The sequence below is a fragment of the Staurois parvus genome, unplaced genomic scaffold, assembly GCF_062004578.1.
Source record: "Staurois parvus isolate SC_StPar_1 unplaced genomic scaffold, SC_StPar_1.0 ptg001005l, whole genome shotgun sequence".
Classification (NCBI taxonomy): Eukaryota; Metazoa; Chordata; class Amphibia; order Anura; family Ranidae; genus Staurois; species Staurois parvus.
This window is the reverse complement of record NW_028318801.1, coordinates 684513-702492: the sequence shown is the minus strand read 5'-3', so window position 1 is coordinate 702492 and position 17980 is coordinate 684513. Positions and strand designations below refer to the sequence as shown.

General features: G+C 43.6%; 1 protein-coding gene across 1 annotated transcript in view; it reads right to left on the bottom strand.

Annotated features, from left to right (window-relative positions):
• Positions 1 to 17980, bottom strand: part of CFAP70 (cilia and flagella associated protein 70) — a 71749-nt gene that overhangs the window by 13519 nt on the left and 40250 nt on the right. The window contains exons 15-22 of the mRNA XM_089657500.1: positions 16059 to 16250; positions 14907 to 15038; positions 14640 to 14765; positions 12605 to 12738; positions 12330 to 12445; positions 10867 to 11031; positions 8376 to 8555; positions 495 to 589 (exon numbers count right to left, since the gene is read on the bottom strand). Of these exons, the coding sequence (XP_089513626.1) occupies positions 495 to 589; positions 8376 to 8555; positions 10867 to 11031; positions 12330 to 12445; positions 12605 to 12738; positions 14640 to 14765; positions 14907 to 15038; positions 16059 to 16250 (1140 nt within the window). The remainder of the gene's footprint in view (positions 1 to 494; positions 590 to 8375; positions 8556 to 10866; positions 11032 to 12329; positions 12446 to 12604; positions 12739 to 14639; positions 14766 to 14906; positions 15039 to 16058; positions 16251 to 17980) is intronic.

Sequence of the window (17980 nt, the reverse complement as noted above, 5' to 3'; positions counted from 1 at the left end):
CAACATGGAAATACAATTATTTTTGTAAACATAAACTGCTAAATACCTTTTCTCATCAGCAGTATATAGCAGTCTTGTGATTTCTATCAGTGTCCAGCCGAGAATATGTTAAAGCTTGTAGGAGTTTTTATTTTTCTCTAGGAGGATGCAGGACCCCTGACCTCTGTCTGGACAGTGCTTATTGGCCCTGTGCTGATCACATGCACTCCCCCCCAGAAAAAAAAAACCTCTCTAGCAATACACACTAAACTGAGCATGCGCAGAGTGTCTCCACAAGATATGTGTTGTCAGGAGATAAGGGGACACTGGAAGAAGGGGAGGATCAGAGAAGACAGGATCAAACAGCCTTTTTACACAATGCAGAGGATAAACCCCTTAGGTTCCACAGTCAGTATACCAAGCATGCTTTACTGCATCTACAGACTGATTGTACTGTTGTGGGTTTAGTAACACTTTAACCAGTTACTTTGTGAGGTGCGGGTTCAGGGTCTCACCTGTATGGCATTGACTTGGGACAAGAACTGAGCCGTCTCCATGTAGATGCTGCTGCCAGCGGATGGAGGGTCATGGCTTATACTGGACCGAGCACCTGGAAAAGAAACATGTTATAGCAGAATGTTAGTGCTGTACCTAATCAGTCCCAGGCATGCTCAGTACAATCTAGATGGCAAGTTCAAAGGAAACCCGAACTGAGAGAAATGTTTAAAGTGCCATTGCTGACATCTGCTTCTGAAAATGCCAGTCACCTGGCTGTCGTTGTTATCCTTTGACTTACACCTTGTCCAGGTCAGAGACTGTGAACATAGGCCAGAGGCAGCCAGGCAACTTGTACATACCCAACAAAAGCAGCTGCTGTATGTATCTTGGTAAAGCCACAGTAGGAAGATGGTAGGAAGATGATAGGAAGATGGTAGGAAGATGGTAGGAAGATGGTAGGAAGATGATAGGAAGATGGTAGGAAGATGATAGGAAGATGGTAGGAAGATGGTAGGAAGATGGCAGGAGTTTGGTAGGAAGATGGTAGGAAGATGGTAGGAGTTTGGTAGGAAGATGGTAGGAAGATGGTAGGAGTTTGGTAGGAAGATGGTAGGAAGATGGTAGGAGTTTGGTAGGAAGATGGTAGGCGTTTGGTAGGAAGATGGTAGGAAGATGATAGGAAGATGGTAGGAGTTTGGTAGGAAGATGGTAGGCGTTTGGTAGGAAGATGGTAGGAAGATGATAGGAAGATGGTAGGAGTTTGGTAGGAAGATGGTAGGAAGATGATAGGAAGATGGTAGGAGTTTGGTAGGAAGATGGTAGGAAGATGGTAGGAGTTTGGTAGGAAGATGATAGGAAGATGGTAGGAAGATGGTAGGAATTTGGTAGGAAGATGGTAGGAGTTTGGTAGGAAGATGGTAGGAGTTTGGTAGGAAGATGGTAGGAAGATGATAGGAAGATGGTAGGAAGATGGTAGGAAGTGGTCCATCTCAGTTGGTGAATCATGTTATGCAAAGCATTTACTTGTGCTGCAATTCTGGCATTGTTTGGTGCAACTGTTCATATGAGGGGTTTTTGATTGCTTCAGTCCCTTCTCATTCTCACCTATAGGGGTACACTGTCTAATTGGCTCTTTAGAAGCCATGGTTTCCATGCACTGCACTAATGATGGCCAAATAGGCTGAAACAGTTTGGATTAAAAACATCGCTTCTTTGCGTTTTAGCTAACATCAAGTGTAGCATCTGTTCTTATGAGTTTTTTGGAACAGAACACCAAATCTCCTTCCCAGTTGAGGTTCCGGTTTGGAATTCCCGATGTAATAAGCTGGGTACAGTGGAAGGGATCCTTTCCTCCCAAGTTGAATCTGGTCTGGTGCCCCAGGCCTGTCCTTGGTTGTAGGCAAGCTCTGGTAGGAATGGTCTGCTCTGGTCTGGTATGGAAAGGCAGAGAACCTCAGTGTCAGTGCCCTTGGGAATGGCAAACTAGGGGTGCTCTTATACCCCACTATGAGAACGAGCACTAGAACATGATACCACTGCTTTTTCTGAGCTATATTTCATGGGCTATGCCTTTTGGCCAAGATCGGGGCAATTTTTTTTACCAGGCCTCAAGGTCTAGCCATTTTCTTGCACATTAGCATCAGTACCAGTACAGGTTCATCCAAGGATGCAGATCCAGGCTTCCTTCCGAATCCATGCCATAGAATGGGTTACTGCCTTGTGGACATTCTTTGTCCTCTTGCTCCAACGGTCCATGGTTGGCATGGAGTGTGCGCTGGCTCTGCATGGTCAATCACTTACTTTCTTGTGGCTAGAAGGTAGTTGCACATGCACTGTGTGATTTTTGTGTCAGATGTGGGTGGATGAGGGAGGGGAGAGCGAGTATGTTAGAGCATGGTGTGACAGAAGTAGCTATCAGAACAGATGTGAAACTGTGTCTCCTGATTGCTAGCCACTGATTTGAAGCTTTTGTGCGGTGAAGGGATGCCCTCTCCTACTGCCGCGCCCTGGGCAGCTGCCCCTTGTCCTGGCACTGATTAGCACTTTATTTCCTCTTCTTCTATGTATGTCACTGCACTGTTTTTTTACTCTCAGGATGGTAGGGTGTGCGTCTTCTGACCTACCCAAAAGTCTAGGGGGACAATATTCAGCCCCTAAGCCAGCTATGTATGAATAGAAGTTTGGCCAGTTCAGCAGGGAAGCCTGGTTCTACAGAAGTTGGTTCTACAAGTGTGTCCTAGCGGCAGTTCCAAATTCTAACTAATGGACAGTCAATCGCTCAAGGTAAGTTAGGAGGGCAGTAAATGACTTGAAAGTCTGTGAAGTTGCCAGTCTGACCAGCCTAAATCCAGCAAAGGCATCATAAAAAGGAAACCATCAAATAAATCACAGAGGGTTCACACAGGACCCTATCAAACAGCCTGTGGGGGCCGTAGGGAGTGGACAGAAAATACATGAAGTACAGGTTTCTCCCTAGAAGCCATGATAACATTCACAGCAAAATGAATCACACAGGGCTGTACACAAGCAGCTCTATATAAACAGCTGAAAGTCACCGCTAGCAATGAGTGGCACACTCACCGCGACTGCAGCGTCTTGAAGAAGTCTAATGATCAGTGTGGTCACCGGTCCGTCAGGTGTGCAGTGTGCAGATTACTAGTAAAAATAAATTTAAAAAGTAATGCAGACAGGCAAGCGAGAAAGAAGCTGTTCCCTAAACTGGGTAATCATTGCCTAAGCTGCACACTGCACGGGTGACCACACTGATCATTAGACTTCTTCAAGACGCTGTAGTCGGGGTGAGTGTGCCACTCATTGCTAGCGGTGACTTTCAGCTGTTTATATAGAGCTGCTTGTGTACAGCCCTGTGTGATTCGTTTTGCTGTGAATGTTATCATGGCTTCTATGGAGGAACCTGTACTTCATGTATTTTCTGTCCACTCCCTACGGCCCCCATCCAGCCCCACTCTGGCTTCCAGCCTCTTCCCTGCTGAATCAAATGTGGCGGGCTAGGGAAGCGACGTGTTACAGTGCTGTGCTGATTGGATGAGGTGGCGGCAGGAGGCGGATTGACTTAGCAGCAGTCCCTCCCTCCTACTCAGATAAGCAGAGCTATTGGGTAATAAATCACAGTGCAGCGCTAAAAAATATATTCCCTAAAAGTTACTCAGCATTTAAATAAATAATGAAGTTCATAAATGAATAAATGATGAATAAATAATAAACGTTCAAAGGTGACAATTAGTGCTCTGAAGGTACCTGCTCCAATGATAATCCGGTGCTTGTGCAAATGGGTGTAGTAAAATTGCGCACTCACCAGATGCGCAACACAAATGCACATGTAAATATATAGCCAGATGTCCTCTTAAGGAAATCAGGGTAGACCAGGTGGTGGATTATCCTCCCTCTGAAGGGCGAGTGGCACAGCAGATAGCTCCAGGACACTACGTAGATCCAAAACAGCCAGAGGTCCCCTTAAGGGTTAAAAGTGTGCGCAATTCTTTTAGATTTATTAGTTTTATTAAGGTTTTATTTGCTTCATTTAGTGCGCTCGCTTATTTTTTACCTTTTTAGAGCTATTGGTTGACACACTGCTCATCCAGAATTACAGTAATTTTACAGACATTTGGCAACACTGGGGGGATGAACGATTGGCTTTGAGGGGGGTACAAATGAAATATGGGGGGGCACAGCCCTCCCCAGCACACCTTTAGATCTGGCCATGATAGTCAGTAATATGTTTATGGATTTTTTTTTTTCTAACTAGATTTAATTTTCAAATTTCAGACGAAATTTTGTTTTGTTATTTTTATGGATTTTTTTTTTTTCTAACTCGATTTAATTTTCAAATTTCAGGCGAAATTTTGTTTTGTTATTTTGGATTTGTTTAGATTTGTAATTCGGAACCAAACAAACTGTACATGTCTAGTTTAAAGAAGACTACATCCCCCAGACGAAGCTATGAATCCCTGTGGCGCAATGCGTTGGGGAGGGGCAGTGACGTCACCACGCATCTGATTATCGATACGGCGAGTACTGACAGTGTGCGCAAGCACACCCACGAGGATCATCCTCACCGCACACAGCGATTATTACATGAAAGCGCATACTGTTTTTTATTAATGTGAGTGCATAATGGGTGCACAATAAAGTCATTTTATATCTTGGAGAAGACACTATATATCTTTCTTTCTTCTATGGTCCATACAAGGAAATATAGAGAACTGGATTGAGGAGTGCTTTGAGGAGGGAGAGATCCCTGTATCCATACAGGCTCACAGTGCAGCTTCCTTTCTACACAACCTCAGCTATACAACCACGGGCTGTTTGGAAGGAGAGTATATTGAAATCAATAATCTGCTGAACTTTATGCACAGCTTGATTTTGCACAAGTGCACACTGGATTTATCTATTAATATATACTGTCACTATATTATATAGTTAAAGATCACATTTGGACTTTTCACTTTTATGTTGATTTTATTTATTAATTTTCACTTTTGTGCTAACACCATTATTATTTATCTATTTTGCATTATTTTGATTATTTGAATGAATATTAATTAATATATACGCACGTTTATGGTGGAAGCTCATGCAGATGTTAGATTATATACTTGGAATCATGTTTAGATCTCTGTCTAATATTATAGATTAAGATTTCTAATAGAGCGCAGCACCCTATAATTTATTATTCATTTTATTGGCACATATCATATGAGGGTGAGCAAGGGAGCCTGCGACGTAATAAACAATAATTGCTTATAATACATACTCTAGTGCAGCAATGGGCAAACTACGGCCCGCGGGCCGTATACGGCCCGGCGGACCTTTTAATCCGGCCCGCGGAGCTAGGCTCCCGCTAGGCTCCTCTCACAGTTCGCCCTGAAGACCGGTGTAGCATGAAAATCTGTCTCCTATGAGGATCTGTCCCCCTCGACGTATCTGCGCATGTGCCAGAGATCGCCGATCGGCTGCTAATGCCTGAAACTGGCACATGCGCAGATACGTCGAGGGGGACAGATCCTCATAGGAGACAGATTTTCATGCTACACCGGAACGGCGCGGGAATACGGCGAGAGGAACGCGCGGAGCAAAGGTAAGTGAATTGACACAGGGGGGACTTGGGGACTTAATATGGGGGATGAATTAATATGGGGGATGAATTACTATATGGGGGATGAATTACTATAGGGGGGATGAATTACTATGGGGGATGAATTACTATGGGGAATGAATTACTATATGGGGGATGAATTACTATGGGGGATGAATTACTATATGGGGGATGAATTACTATGGGGGACTTAATATGGGCGATGAATTAATATTAGGAATGAATTACTATATGAGGGATGAATTACTATGGGGGATGAATTACTATAGGGGGGATGAATTACTATAGGGGGGATGAATTACTATATGGGGGATGAATTACTATGGGGGATGAATTACTATATGGGAGATGAATTACTATATGGGGGATTAATTACTATATGGGGGATTAATTACTATAGGGGGGATGAATTACTATGGGGGATGAATTACTATATGGGGGATGAATTACTATATGGGGGATGAATTACTATGGGGGATGAATTACTATGGGGGATGAATTACTATAGGGGGGATGAATTACTATATGGGGGATGAATTACTATGGGGGATGAATTACTATATGGGGGATGAATTACTATGGGGGATGAATTACTATATGGGGGATGAATTACTATGGGGGATGAATTACTATAGGGGGGATGAATTACTATGGGGGATGAATTACTATAGGGGGGATGAATTACTATGGGGGATGAATTACTATATGGGGGATGAATTACTATGGGGGATGAATTACTATAGGGGGGATGAATTACTATATGTTGGATGAATTACTATATGGGGGATGAATTACTATATGGGGGATTAATTACTATGCTTACTATGGGGGAATATTACTATACTTACTATGGATGACACATACACATCATTCGTCTACTCTTGGTCCGGCCCCCGGGTCCAATATATGAACCCATTGCGGCCCTCAAGTCAAAAAGTTTGCCCACCCCTGCTCTAGTGGCTCACAAGTAAACTCATAATTTTATTAGTTTAACCATTTTCTGCCCGCCCTATGGCCGAATGGCAGCCGGCAAATGTCATCAGCGTTCCGGGTGGACGCCATATGGCGTCCTCCCGCACATGCGCATGTTGCGCCCCTGCAGAGCCGCGCAGTGGCGTGATCTGTCACCGGCCGTGTACCTCGGACACGGCCGATGACAGATCTGAGTATCGGCCCCCGTTGCCGGTACCATGTGACCTGCTGTGACCAATCACAGCAGGTCACATGACAGTTGTATACAATGGATGGCTTCATTCATGCCATCGATTTTATACTAGTGTCTAGCTGTGAATAGTCACAGCTAATCACATGCACATGTCATGTGATTAGCTGTGGCCAAATCACAGCTAAGCACAAAAAAAAAAAAAAACCCTGAATGAATCGATGTCATTCAGGTAAATGCTTGCTTATAGCAAAGTAATTCTTTGCTATAAGCAAATTGTGTAAAAAAAAAAAAAAAAAAATACTGATCACTTCCCGAAAGTAGTACAATGCTACTATGGTAACATTGTACTACTTTGGTCATAGTGAAATATGAAAAAAAAAAATCTTAAAAAAAGAAAAAAAAATGTAATAAAAAATAAAAAAAAATATTTTTTTTTTTTCATACTGTCACCAGTCAGTGTCCCTGATCATCGCCATGCCAGTTATATGATGACGCTGTACTGCCCTGGTGGCAATTTTTTCATTTTCTGAAAAATTATGACAAAAAAATACAACTTCAAAAAACTCGCCATGCCTCTTATGAAATACATCGGACTGTCTACTTTGCAAAAAGGGGTCATTTGGGGGATATCTGTACCGTCCTGACATTTGGGGGATATCTGTACTGTCCTGACATTTGGAGGATATCTGTACTGTCCTGACATTTGGGGGATATCTGTACTGTCCTGACATTTTGGAGGATATCTGTACTATTCTGACATTTGGGGGATATCTGTACTGTTCTCACATTTGGGGGATATCTGTACTGTCCTGACATTTGGGGAATATCTGTACTGTTCTGACATTTGGGGATATCTGTACTGTCCTGACATTTGGGGAATATCTGTACTGTTCTGACATTTGGGGGATATCTGTACTGTTCTGACATTTGGGGATATCTGTACTGTTCTGACATTTGGGGAATATCTGTACTGTTCTGACATTTTTGGACCTCAACAAATTAGATTGGCCGTCAGCACTTCAGGATTGATCAATATTCAGATCTATACCATAGTTTGTGAACTCTATAACTTTCCTACAAACTAAAAAATACATCCTAATTTGGGTTATTTTCACCAAAGACATGTAGCAGAATACATCTCGGCCTAAATTTATGAAGAACAATTATTTATTTGTAAACTTTTATAACAGAAACAAAGAAAAACGTGTGTTTTTTTCAAAATTTTTGGTCTTTTTTTGTTAATTTAGCAAAAATTAAAACCCCAGCGGTGATTAAATACTGCCAAAAGAAAGCTCTAGTTGTGTGAAGAAAATGATAAAATTTTAGTTTGGGTACAATGTTGTATGACCGCGCAATTGTCATTCAAAGTGTGAGAGCGCTGAAACCTGAAAACTGGCCTGGGCAGGAAGGGGGGAAATTGCCCGGTATTGAATTGGTTAAAGAAGGCTTTATTGTGCTTCACTGATGTGAATAGAGGGCTTCTTGATTCCTTTAGTCGCTTCTCACCATACCCTGAGTGGTCATACTCGCCCATATAAAACACATATTTGGATGGACATAGCTGGGAACATAGACTTGGACAGCTTTAAAAGACAACAGGTTCTGCAGATCCCTCACCTCCTTGAGTTCCGGCTTTGCTTTTGGAGACGGCAGATGAAGGGGATTTTGGCACAGCATTTACCGTCTTCTCTTCCTGGAGGTGGCTGACTTGTGACAGATCTCCTGATGCTGATTGGACTCTGGGGGACATGGGTGCATTTCCATCCGTTACTTCAACTCCTACTTTGGAGCCTGCTCCTGTCACCACAAAAGTTGAAAAAATGTTACTACAGAGAAGAGCCAGTAAAAGGTTAAAGCCTAAAGCTGGCCATACAGGCTGAATGGAAAAAAAACCCAACAGGTTACTATTAACAATAGCAATACAGAGAAGATGGACGAATCTCCGACTGCAGTTATTATATTATGATAGCCGCCCCAGCTAGCTGTCAAAATACCCATTGTAGTGTATGGCCAACTTTAAGAAACGTGATGCTGTCATAACCTCACTTATGCAGAGTGTGGCTTGAAGCAGGCGTTTCCAAACCTTTTAAGCAAAGGGCCAGTCTTTCAGACTTTAGGGGGGCCAGACTGTGGCCAGTGGGAGTAAACAATGTCCTATCTTTGGTGTCATTGGGATGAATGGTGCCCCATCATTGGTATCAGTGGGAGTAATGGTGCCCCATCATTGATGTCAGTGGAAGGAATAGTGCCCCATTTCTGGTGTCAGTGGGGAAAATAGTGCCCATCATTGGTGTCAGTGGAAGGATGTAAGGAACAGTGCCTCATCATTGGTATCAGTTGAAGAAATTGTGCCCCATCATTGATATCAGTGGGAGGAATAGTGCTCCATCATTGGTATCAGTGGGAGGAATAGTGCTCCATCATTGGTATCAGTTGAAGAAATTGTGCCCCATCATTGATATCAGTGGGAGGAATAGTGCTCCATCATTGGTATCAGTGGGAGGAATAGTGTCCCATCATTGGTATCAGTGGGAGGAATAGTGCCTCATCATTTGTATCAGTGGGAGGAATATTGCCTCATCATTGGTATCAGTGGAAGGAATAGTGCCCCATCATTGATATCAGTGGGAGGAATAGTGCCCCATCATTGGTATCAATGGGAGGGAATAGTGCCCCATCATTGGTGTCAGTGGGAGGAATAGTGCCCATCATTGTTATCAGTGGGAGGAATAGTGCCCCATCATTGGTATCAGTGGGAGGAATAGTGCCCCATCATTGGTATCAGTGGGAGGAATAGTGCCCCATTGTTGGTATCAGGGGCAGGAATACTGCCCCATCATTGGTATCAGTGGGAAGAGTAGTGCCCCATCGTTGTTCTCAGTGGGAGGAAAGTTCACAATAGTTGGTGTCAGTGGATGGAATATGGCCCCGAGGACTGGATAAAGGCAAGCAAAGGGCCAGAGTTTGGAGCCCACTGGATTAGAGGATGAAAAAATATTGGTTGGTAAGGACACCAGTTCTATTTCTTCCAACTTTCAAAAACAGACTCTGCAATTTTTATTTTACATTTTGAAGAACAAGGCTAAGGTCTAGTAATTATTTATATATTATTTTATCCTCAGCCATCAGCCTTTTAATAAGAGATTTTCACTTGATTAATAAATAAAAAAGTTTTTCTGCGAACAAATAAGTCAAAGAAGAATGTCAGCTAAAAAAAACAATAAATGCATAAGTTAAAAGGGCAAATTAAAATTAAGCTTCTGCTGTAATACTCATCTTTAATCCAAAACTGTCCCCCATAGTATTTTATTTCCACCATTAGATGGCACTCCAGTTCTGGGCGAATGAATGGCAGCATCATCCAACCCACTTTATCTACACCCAGAGTACTACTGTATGAATGGAGATCATAATTCATTACATGAGAGACATTTAAAGCAGCAGTAAGGACCCCTCACAGATGCAGGAAGTGAAAGGACCCGCGATGTCATCGTAATGGCCAGGAGACCATTAGAAATTTTTTTATATATATATATATATATACACACACACACAGTATACACACACACACGTTGGGCACCTGGTCCTTGCTGTAGTCTATGGTTCCATGTGTGGGCACTCACATTTGTGCAGAAACATGCTCAGATGTGATGCATGGACATCTGCGCCTTGCAGGTGCATGTGCGTGAGCATCCAATTCCAGACACCAAACGCACTATTTAAAGGTTTCTGATCTCACCGTTATTTCCAACTCTACTGACCACCCGTGTATGACCTTGGCTTAGCTACCCTGCTGACCACCTCCAGGAGCAGCCCCCAGTGAAGTGGACTTTTGGCACCTGTGTCACTTTGTGCCTTGAGCTCCCTATCACCACCTCCAGTGGGCCAGAGTTGTAAGGGAAGCCCTCTCGTCACTTTGGCCTCTAACCAGGTATGTGTCACTTTTGTAATTCCTGAAATGGAGGTTTGCATACTAATAAATCAATTTAGAGTTTACATTTTTATACTAGTTTCTCGCTGTTCTTGTCTTTAGGCTCTGCATGTTGGTACCCTGGACGTAGAAAATACCCTGGATATAGGAAATTAGACCTGGAGAGAGGTATCTTACCTTTATCACTGGTCTCTGCAGCAACAGTCAATCCATTGTCTGGAACTCTGGACTGAACATGAGCCACTGATCTTTCCAAAGCCAGCTCAGCCTGGTGCAGCTTTCCAGCCTCCGAGAAAGCCATGTCCATCCGGATGTCATCGCCCTGGGTCTCATAAAACAGCCCTGTGTGATACAAAAGAAGGAGGTTCTCAGCGGTCATTCAAGGTTGACTGTTCCAAACCACCTTTATCTACATATGGCAGAGCAATTTTTGTTAAAAAAGGGAAATCATTGGAGCCATTATTTCCATATATAGAAAAATGCCAAAATGTTGGTGTCTCCTGGCATAGTTTATAATAACTTTGTCAACTATCAGTGAATATACAGAGATTAAAGTTGGTCACATGCTATACATTCAAAATGTTCGACCACCTTTAGGTTTACCACGAACTATGAAGTGTGAGGACCTGCCTAATTGGGTATGGATTGAACGAATTGTTTAAATAGGTCCTACAACACTACACTTTAAATAGGTCCTACAACACTACACTTTAGATAGGTCCTACAACACTACACTTTAAATAGGTCCTACAACACTACACTTTAGATAGGTCCTACAACACTACACTTTAGATAGGTCCTACAACACTACACTTTAGATAGGTCCTACAACACTACACTTTAAATAGGTCCTACAACACTACACTTTAGATAGGTCCTACAACACTACACTTTAGATAGGTCCTACAACACTACACTTTAGATAGGTCCTACAACACTACACTTTAGATAGGTCCTACAACACCAACACTACAGTTGAAGAAGGGGAGAAATCTCAGCCACTGCCCAGCGTGTAAAAGGTGATAGCAGTCTCAGCCTAACTCCATTCAGTCCACGCCCCCTGACATGTTTCGCCCTGTTCATGGGGCTTAGTCATTGAGGTCCATGACTGAAGGGCCTCCATGACCAAGCCCCATGGGTGGGGTGAAACATGTTGGGGGTGTGGACTGGATGGAGTTAGACTAAAGGTGCTATCGCCTATTACACGCTGGGCTTGCATGGTGTACGGTGGCTGAGATTTCTCTCCTTGTTCTGTGTATTATATAGAGTCAGGGCGGACTCCTAGCCTGACCTGCACCCTCAGTGGAATACTGTATACCGAATAGGGGACACAGATGTCAGAGGCCCTGAAGGTGGTTTAGCAACACTACAGTTGGCTTTAAATCTGCACAGATTGTTCAATCAGATGGCAACATGGATTGCCAGATGACTAGCACATGTCTATATGTCATCAGATAGCAATAAATAACCTGGAATATACTATATGGCACATGTGTATGAGCTTGCTGGACATTCCATTCCAAAGCTATGGGTATTTATATTGAGTGCCCCCACTGTTGTGTCTATAACAGCCTTCGTTCCTCTGTGAAAGCTTGCCAAAAGATTTTTGAAGTGTTTCTTTGAAAAGAACATGCACATACCTAGCACAGTCCAGGCCAAGACACTGCTCGGGTGAACACAAGTTGCGTCTTCAAAAAACACTTCGGCATCCCCATTGTTATCCAAGAGAACATCTACTATACCACACAGGAGCAAACTGTACATAGAAGAAAATAAATATCATTTAATAAAATAAACGTGCAAAGTGAACTCATAAAATGTATAAATCAAAGTTTCAGTGGTGGCCTTTGAACACACAAAATGAGAACAATGTGGAATATCTACTCAAGCAGTGGTTGCTCTGGAGTGTTGTCACCTGTGTAAATGTTGCCGGTTTTGTAGCAAGGCCTCGTGGAAGCATTGCCGAGCTTTGATAATATCACCAACCAAAAGGCTGAAACTTCCATACTCTAACCAGTGATCAGGGCACTGACGGTCACGAGCCAGTCTCTAAAGAGGAAGAACAAAAACAGAAGGGATATATTAATGCATCTTACTAATCAGATAAAGTAGAGGATCCAAAAAAAAAAATAAGGTTCTATACATGTAATGCCCCCGACCCCGGCATCAGGGACTGCTGACATTTCATCTCAGAGTACTGGTCGCTAGGCATACTGGGGGTCGACAGTTGCAGAAAAATGGGCGCCAGTCACTTTTAGACTGAACAAAAATGAGCTTATTGCTCACAACAACAAAATTCAGGGAGAGAGGTTAGGGCACAGGACACCCTAGAACAGTAGGCATACAGACCATCAGGCTCCTTAGACAAAAAATGCCAAGGTAGACAGCAGTACAGAAAAAGGGCCTTTGACCTGCACCCAGAGTTCTGTATCTCAGTAGCAACAGCTGTCTCTTATAGCAACCAAAAACTCATAGCACTTCAGGGATTATCTGGATGAGTCCATCTTGACACTTTCCCAGGCTTTCCACATTCTCCACTCTAGAAGAGTAACCTCTGGTACTTCATCTCAAGGCTCCAGACAGGTTCTCCATTGCAAAGCCTCCTTACACACCCACGCCAGGCCAAGGTCTAGGTAGGAGGACCCTGATTACTTGACCTCCCCAAATATATACACACTATCCCAGCATGCATCAGCTGCCAGAGAAACTCCCACTGGTTGGTTGAGAGCAGTATGCATATTCATAATCCAGCTTCACTGCAACCCACCATGCCGATGCTAAAGGCGCCAGTGAAACCCATTGGCAAAAAGGAGGAACCACAGCTATGCTAGACCTAGGGGTGAACCCAAATGATTACAAATCATCCAGGTTAACTACAGCCTAGCACAAGTAAATTTACTGGTAGGCCCTGTTTAGGACAAGGGGCTACACACATATCCTTTGGTTTTTATACACACATATAATGGTACCATACAAATATGGAGATGCTGAAGCAGACCATGTGTAGCACCCTCCTAGGCTCCATAGTTTTAAAACGTTTGGCCAAATCACAACGTATAGAGTTTTCCAGACGCTCACTTTAGTGGTTAGAGCTATGGCCTTCTGCAGTAGTGCTTAAGGTTCAACTCAGCCAAGAAGCTGCATGCATTGTGTGTTTGTTTAGATCAGCATTTCTTAGCTTTTAATTCTGGCACCCTTTAAAAGTACACAGACTCTCGAGCAGGGGCGGACTGACAACTCATGGGGCCCCCGGGCAATAAGGGATCATGGGGCCCCTGTGTCCTTGCCCATACTCAAAGCACGCTCAAAAAAGCCTATAAAAGGTGCCAGGGGCATTTCATGGGGCCCCCTACTGACCCCGGGCCCTCGGGCAGTGCCCGAGTGCTCGAATGGTCAGTCTGCCCTTGCTCTCGAGACACCCCAGTCTAAAACGTAAAAAAATGAAACGTAACCTATCAGTGAGAAACCCTGAGCCTGGCACAATGCACACAACCACCTTGATGAAATTTACTTCACAGCAGAAGCCCCCCTTAACATCAGAAATTGCCCCATCACATTAGAGGTCCCCTATCACCACAGAAGTCACATCAAAGTCCACCCCATACATCAGAGTTCCTCATCACCACAGTCAGAAGTTCTCCAACATGAGAGTCTCTCCATCACCACAGAGTTCACCGCCAAATCAGAGTCCTCTAGTCCATCTCTGATCCATGGCAACTGGGTCTCATGCTCATGGCACCTCAGTGGAGCCCAAAATGTACCCTAAGTGAGAACCATTGGTTTAGATTATCATTGGTTACTCTGTTTTCCTCCAAAGATCCTACTGGTTGGCTTCTGGAACCTTGGAAAGTATGGGCCTGTATGAGTGTGGTGGGAATAGGTGCCTGATGTCAATGTCTCTGTGTTCTCTGCAAAGCACAATGTATATGCCATGCAAATCATTTCCTCACCTCCTTATAATACATCTCAGCTAGATTATAATCCTCATTCATCTCTGCTTCCTTGGCAAATCGCAGCAGTTGTTCCGTATCTGTCATTGGATCGGGGGGAGGCTCTTCTTTGTCATCAAACAGGGTCTAGGGAATGGAAGAAAGAGAGGCTCACCCATTGCCAACTGAACTGATGTACTCCTAAACTTCTTTTGGTGTAAACCAATGTGATTGTCTATGTTCCCTACTTCACATATGTGAGACTTCTCAGACCTTGCTGTTCCTTACCTTGTTAAGAGCAACGTGCATCTGATCCACCAGGTAAATGTACAGCTCACTCAGGAATGCCTGAAGCTGGTTGCGGTCCTCGAAAGCTGTGGTCCTCAGGTACTTCTCCCTGACAATCTTCACCACTGCGTGCTACACAAAAGATTTCATTGTGGTTATATCTGAAAAACATTTCAGTTTATCCATTTCTAAACATGGATGGCACCATGCCGATTGGAATGCCGATGACGTGAGATCATTAAGCTCCGACCAACATGTTTCGTCAGAATTGACATCATTGGGATACTGGAAGCTTCCGGTTTGGTGCTGATTGTTCACAAGTATATTTCAGTTTGATCCATTTATAGTTTTATGTGCACTTGATTAATTTCTATGATTTTGGTTTATATGAGCTAATGTTACTTGATTCATTACATTGGGGAATTTTGCGCGTGATTTAAAGGACAGACGCAACACAATTGATTTAATATTAATTACCTGCCTGCTCACCATTATCTACCAAATGTACATGCACAGCTCCGAGTATATTCCTGGCACACTTTTGATTGTGCTAGAATGACTGACTCCTGTGCGCATGCGCAAGATGACGCCAATCAAGAGGCCACAATGTGCATTAGAAGCTACAGCAAGTCAGATAGAGCCCACCTCATTTCCTGGCTGGAGGATGTCCAACTGTTAAACTATTCATTTCCATCCCAGCCTGACTGTCCTTGGCCTGGCCCTTTCATTTATTGGATTTCAAGTTTTTCAATCAGGGAGGTTCAGCATCCCAAGTGGGCATTACCTAGGGTGATCTGTTGTTTTCAGGAAACTATGACAGTTATAATTTGCCTGCATTGCATAGAGAAGCACAGAGACCCAGTGACGATAAAGCTGGGTCCAAGTGCTAATGAACTTTTTAAACAAAATGGAAAGGCTTTGTGTAAAATTTCAATAGCATGTTGATGAGGGGGGAGAAATGAACCAGGGAAGACAAAATATAAGAATAAAAATCAGTTTTAAAAAAAGTCTTCTTGGCTTCTAAGTGTATCACGTTACTGACATTACCCCCAACTGTCACTAAAAATACATATTGTGAAAAAAAGGTGAGTTTTAAACTTTACAAATAGTAACCATGATCCTGAAATGAGTGCCTTTTCCTGTTATTTCTACCTTGATTTGTTCCTTGAAAGCAAAGTATTTTCCGGAGCAGTTTAACTCATAGTTGAGCTGACATTTCTGTTCTTCTAGAACCTGAGGATCCACCTCCACCCCGCTGGCAGCTTGCTGATCAAACAGATCGCAGTATTCCTCCAAGATGGCCTTCGTTATACTGCTGACCTGGCTGTGATAGTCGGCCACTGCCTGCAGGATTGAGAGAGACACAAGGGATGGTTAAAGAGGAACTCCAGGCAAACAGCTAAATACACAGTTGAAATGAAAAGATACAGTATTTATGTTTTTCCTGCCTAACCCATGCTAATAACATGTGATGTATTTTAGCTCCCAAGTATGCATTGGATATAAAATAAATCCAGTTTGTTTTAGATAAAGCAGGGTCAGGTTTTTATTTTTTAGAGATTGCATGGGCAGGAAGTGAGAGAGTCTCCCCAGTGTCTCGGAAAGAATTAAAAATCTGAGAAATGAAAAATATTACTTCATCCCCGCTACATCCAAAATTTAAAAAAAGGTTAGGCCTTAAAGCACTGGTCTCCAATCTGCGACTGACCAACAGGTCATGTGCAGCCCTTTCCTTGCATATTTCTGGCCCTTGGGGCACTATTCCTCCCACTGATATGAGGCTTGATTCCTCAAACTGACACCAACAATGAGGCACCATTTCTTCCACTGACAACAACATTGGGGCATAATTCCTCCCACCACTGACACCCAATGATGAAGCACTATTCCTCCCACTGACACCCAATGATGAGGCACTATTCCTCCCACTGATATCATTGATGGAACACTATTGCTTCCACTGATGCCAATGATGGGGCACTATTCCTTCTACTGACAACTTTGGGGCATCATTTCTCCCACTGACACCCAATGAAGGGACATTATTTCTTCCCTTGATACCAACGATGGGGCACTATTCCTTCCACTGACACCAACATTGGGGCATAATTTCTCCCACCGACACCCAATAATGGGACACTATTCCTTCCACTGATATCAATGATGGGGCACTATTCCTCCCACTGATACCAATGATGGGGCACTATTCCTCCACTGATACCAATGATGGGGCACTATTCCTCCCACTGATACCAATGATGGGGCACTATTCCTTCCACTGATATCAATGATGGGGCACTGATCCTCCCACTGATACCAATGATGGGGCACTATTCCTCCCACTGACTCCAATGATGGGGCACTATTCCTCCCACTGACTCCAATGATGGGGCACTATTCCTCCCACTGATACCAATGATGGGGCACTATTCCTCCCACTGATACCAATGATGGGGCACTATTCCTCCCACTGATACCAGTGATGGGGCACTATTCCTCCCACTGATACCAATGATGGGACACTATTCCTCCCACTGATACCAATGATGGGGCACTATTCCTCCCACTGATACCAATGATGGGGCACTATTCCTCCCACTGATACCAATGATGGAGCACTATTCCTCCCACTGATACCAATGATGGCGGCACTGTTCCTCCCACTGACACCAATGATGCGGCACTATTCCTCCCACTGACACCAATGATGGGGCACTATTCCTCCCACTGAAACCAATGATGCGGCACTATTCCTCCCACTGATACCAATGATGGGACACTATTCCTCCCACTGATACCAATGATGGGGCACTATTCCTCCCACTGATACCAATGATGGAGCACTATTCCTCCCACTGATACCAATGATGGCAGCACTATTCCTCCCACTGAAACCAATGATGCGGCACTATTCCTCCCACTGACACCAATGATGGGGCACTATTCCACCCACTGATACCAATGATGAGGCACTATTCCTCCCACTGATACCAATGATGGGACAGTATTCCTCCCACTGATACCAATGATGGGCACTATTCCTCCCACTGATACCAATGATGGGGCACTATTCC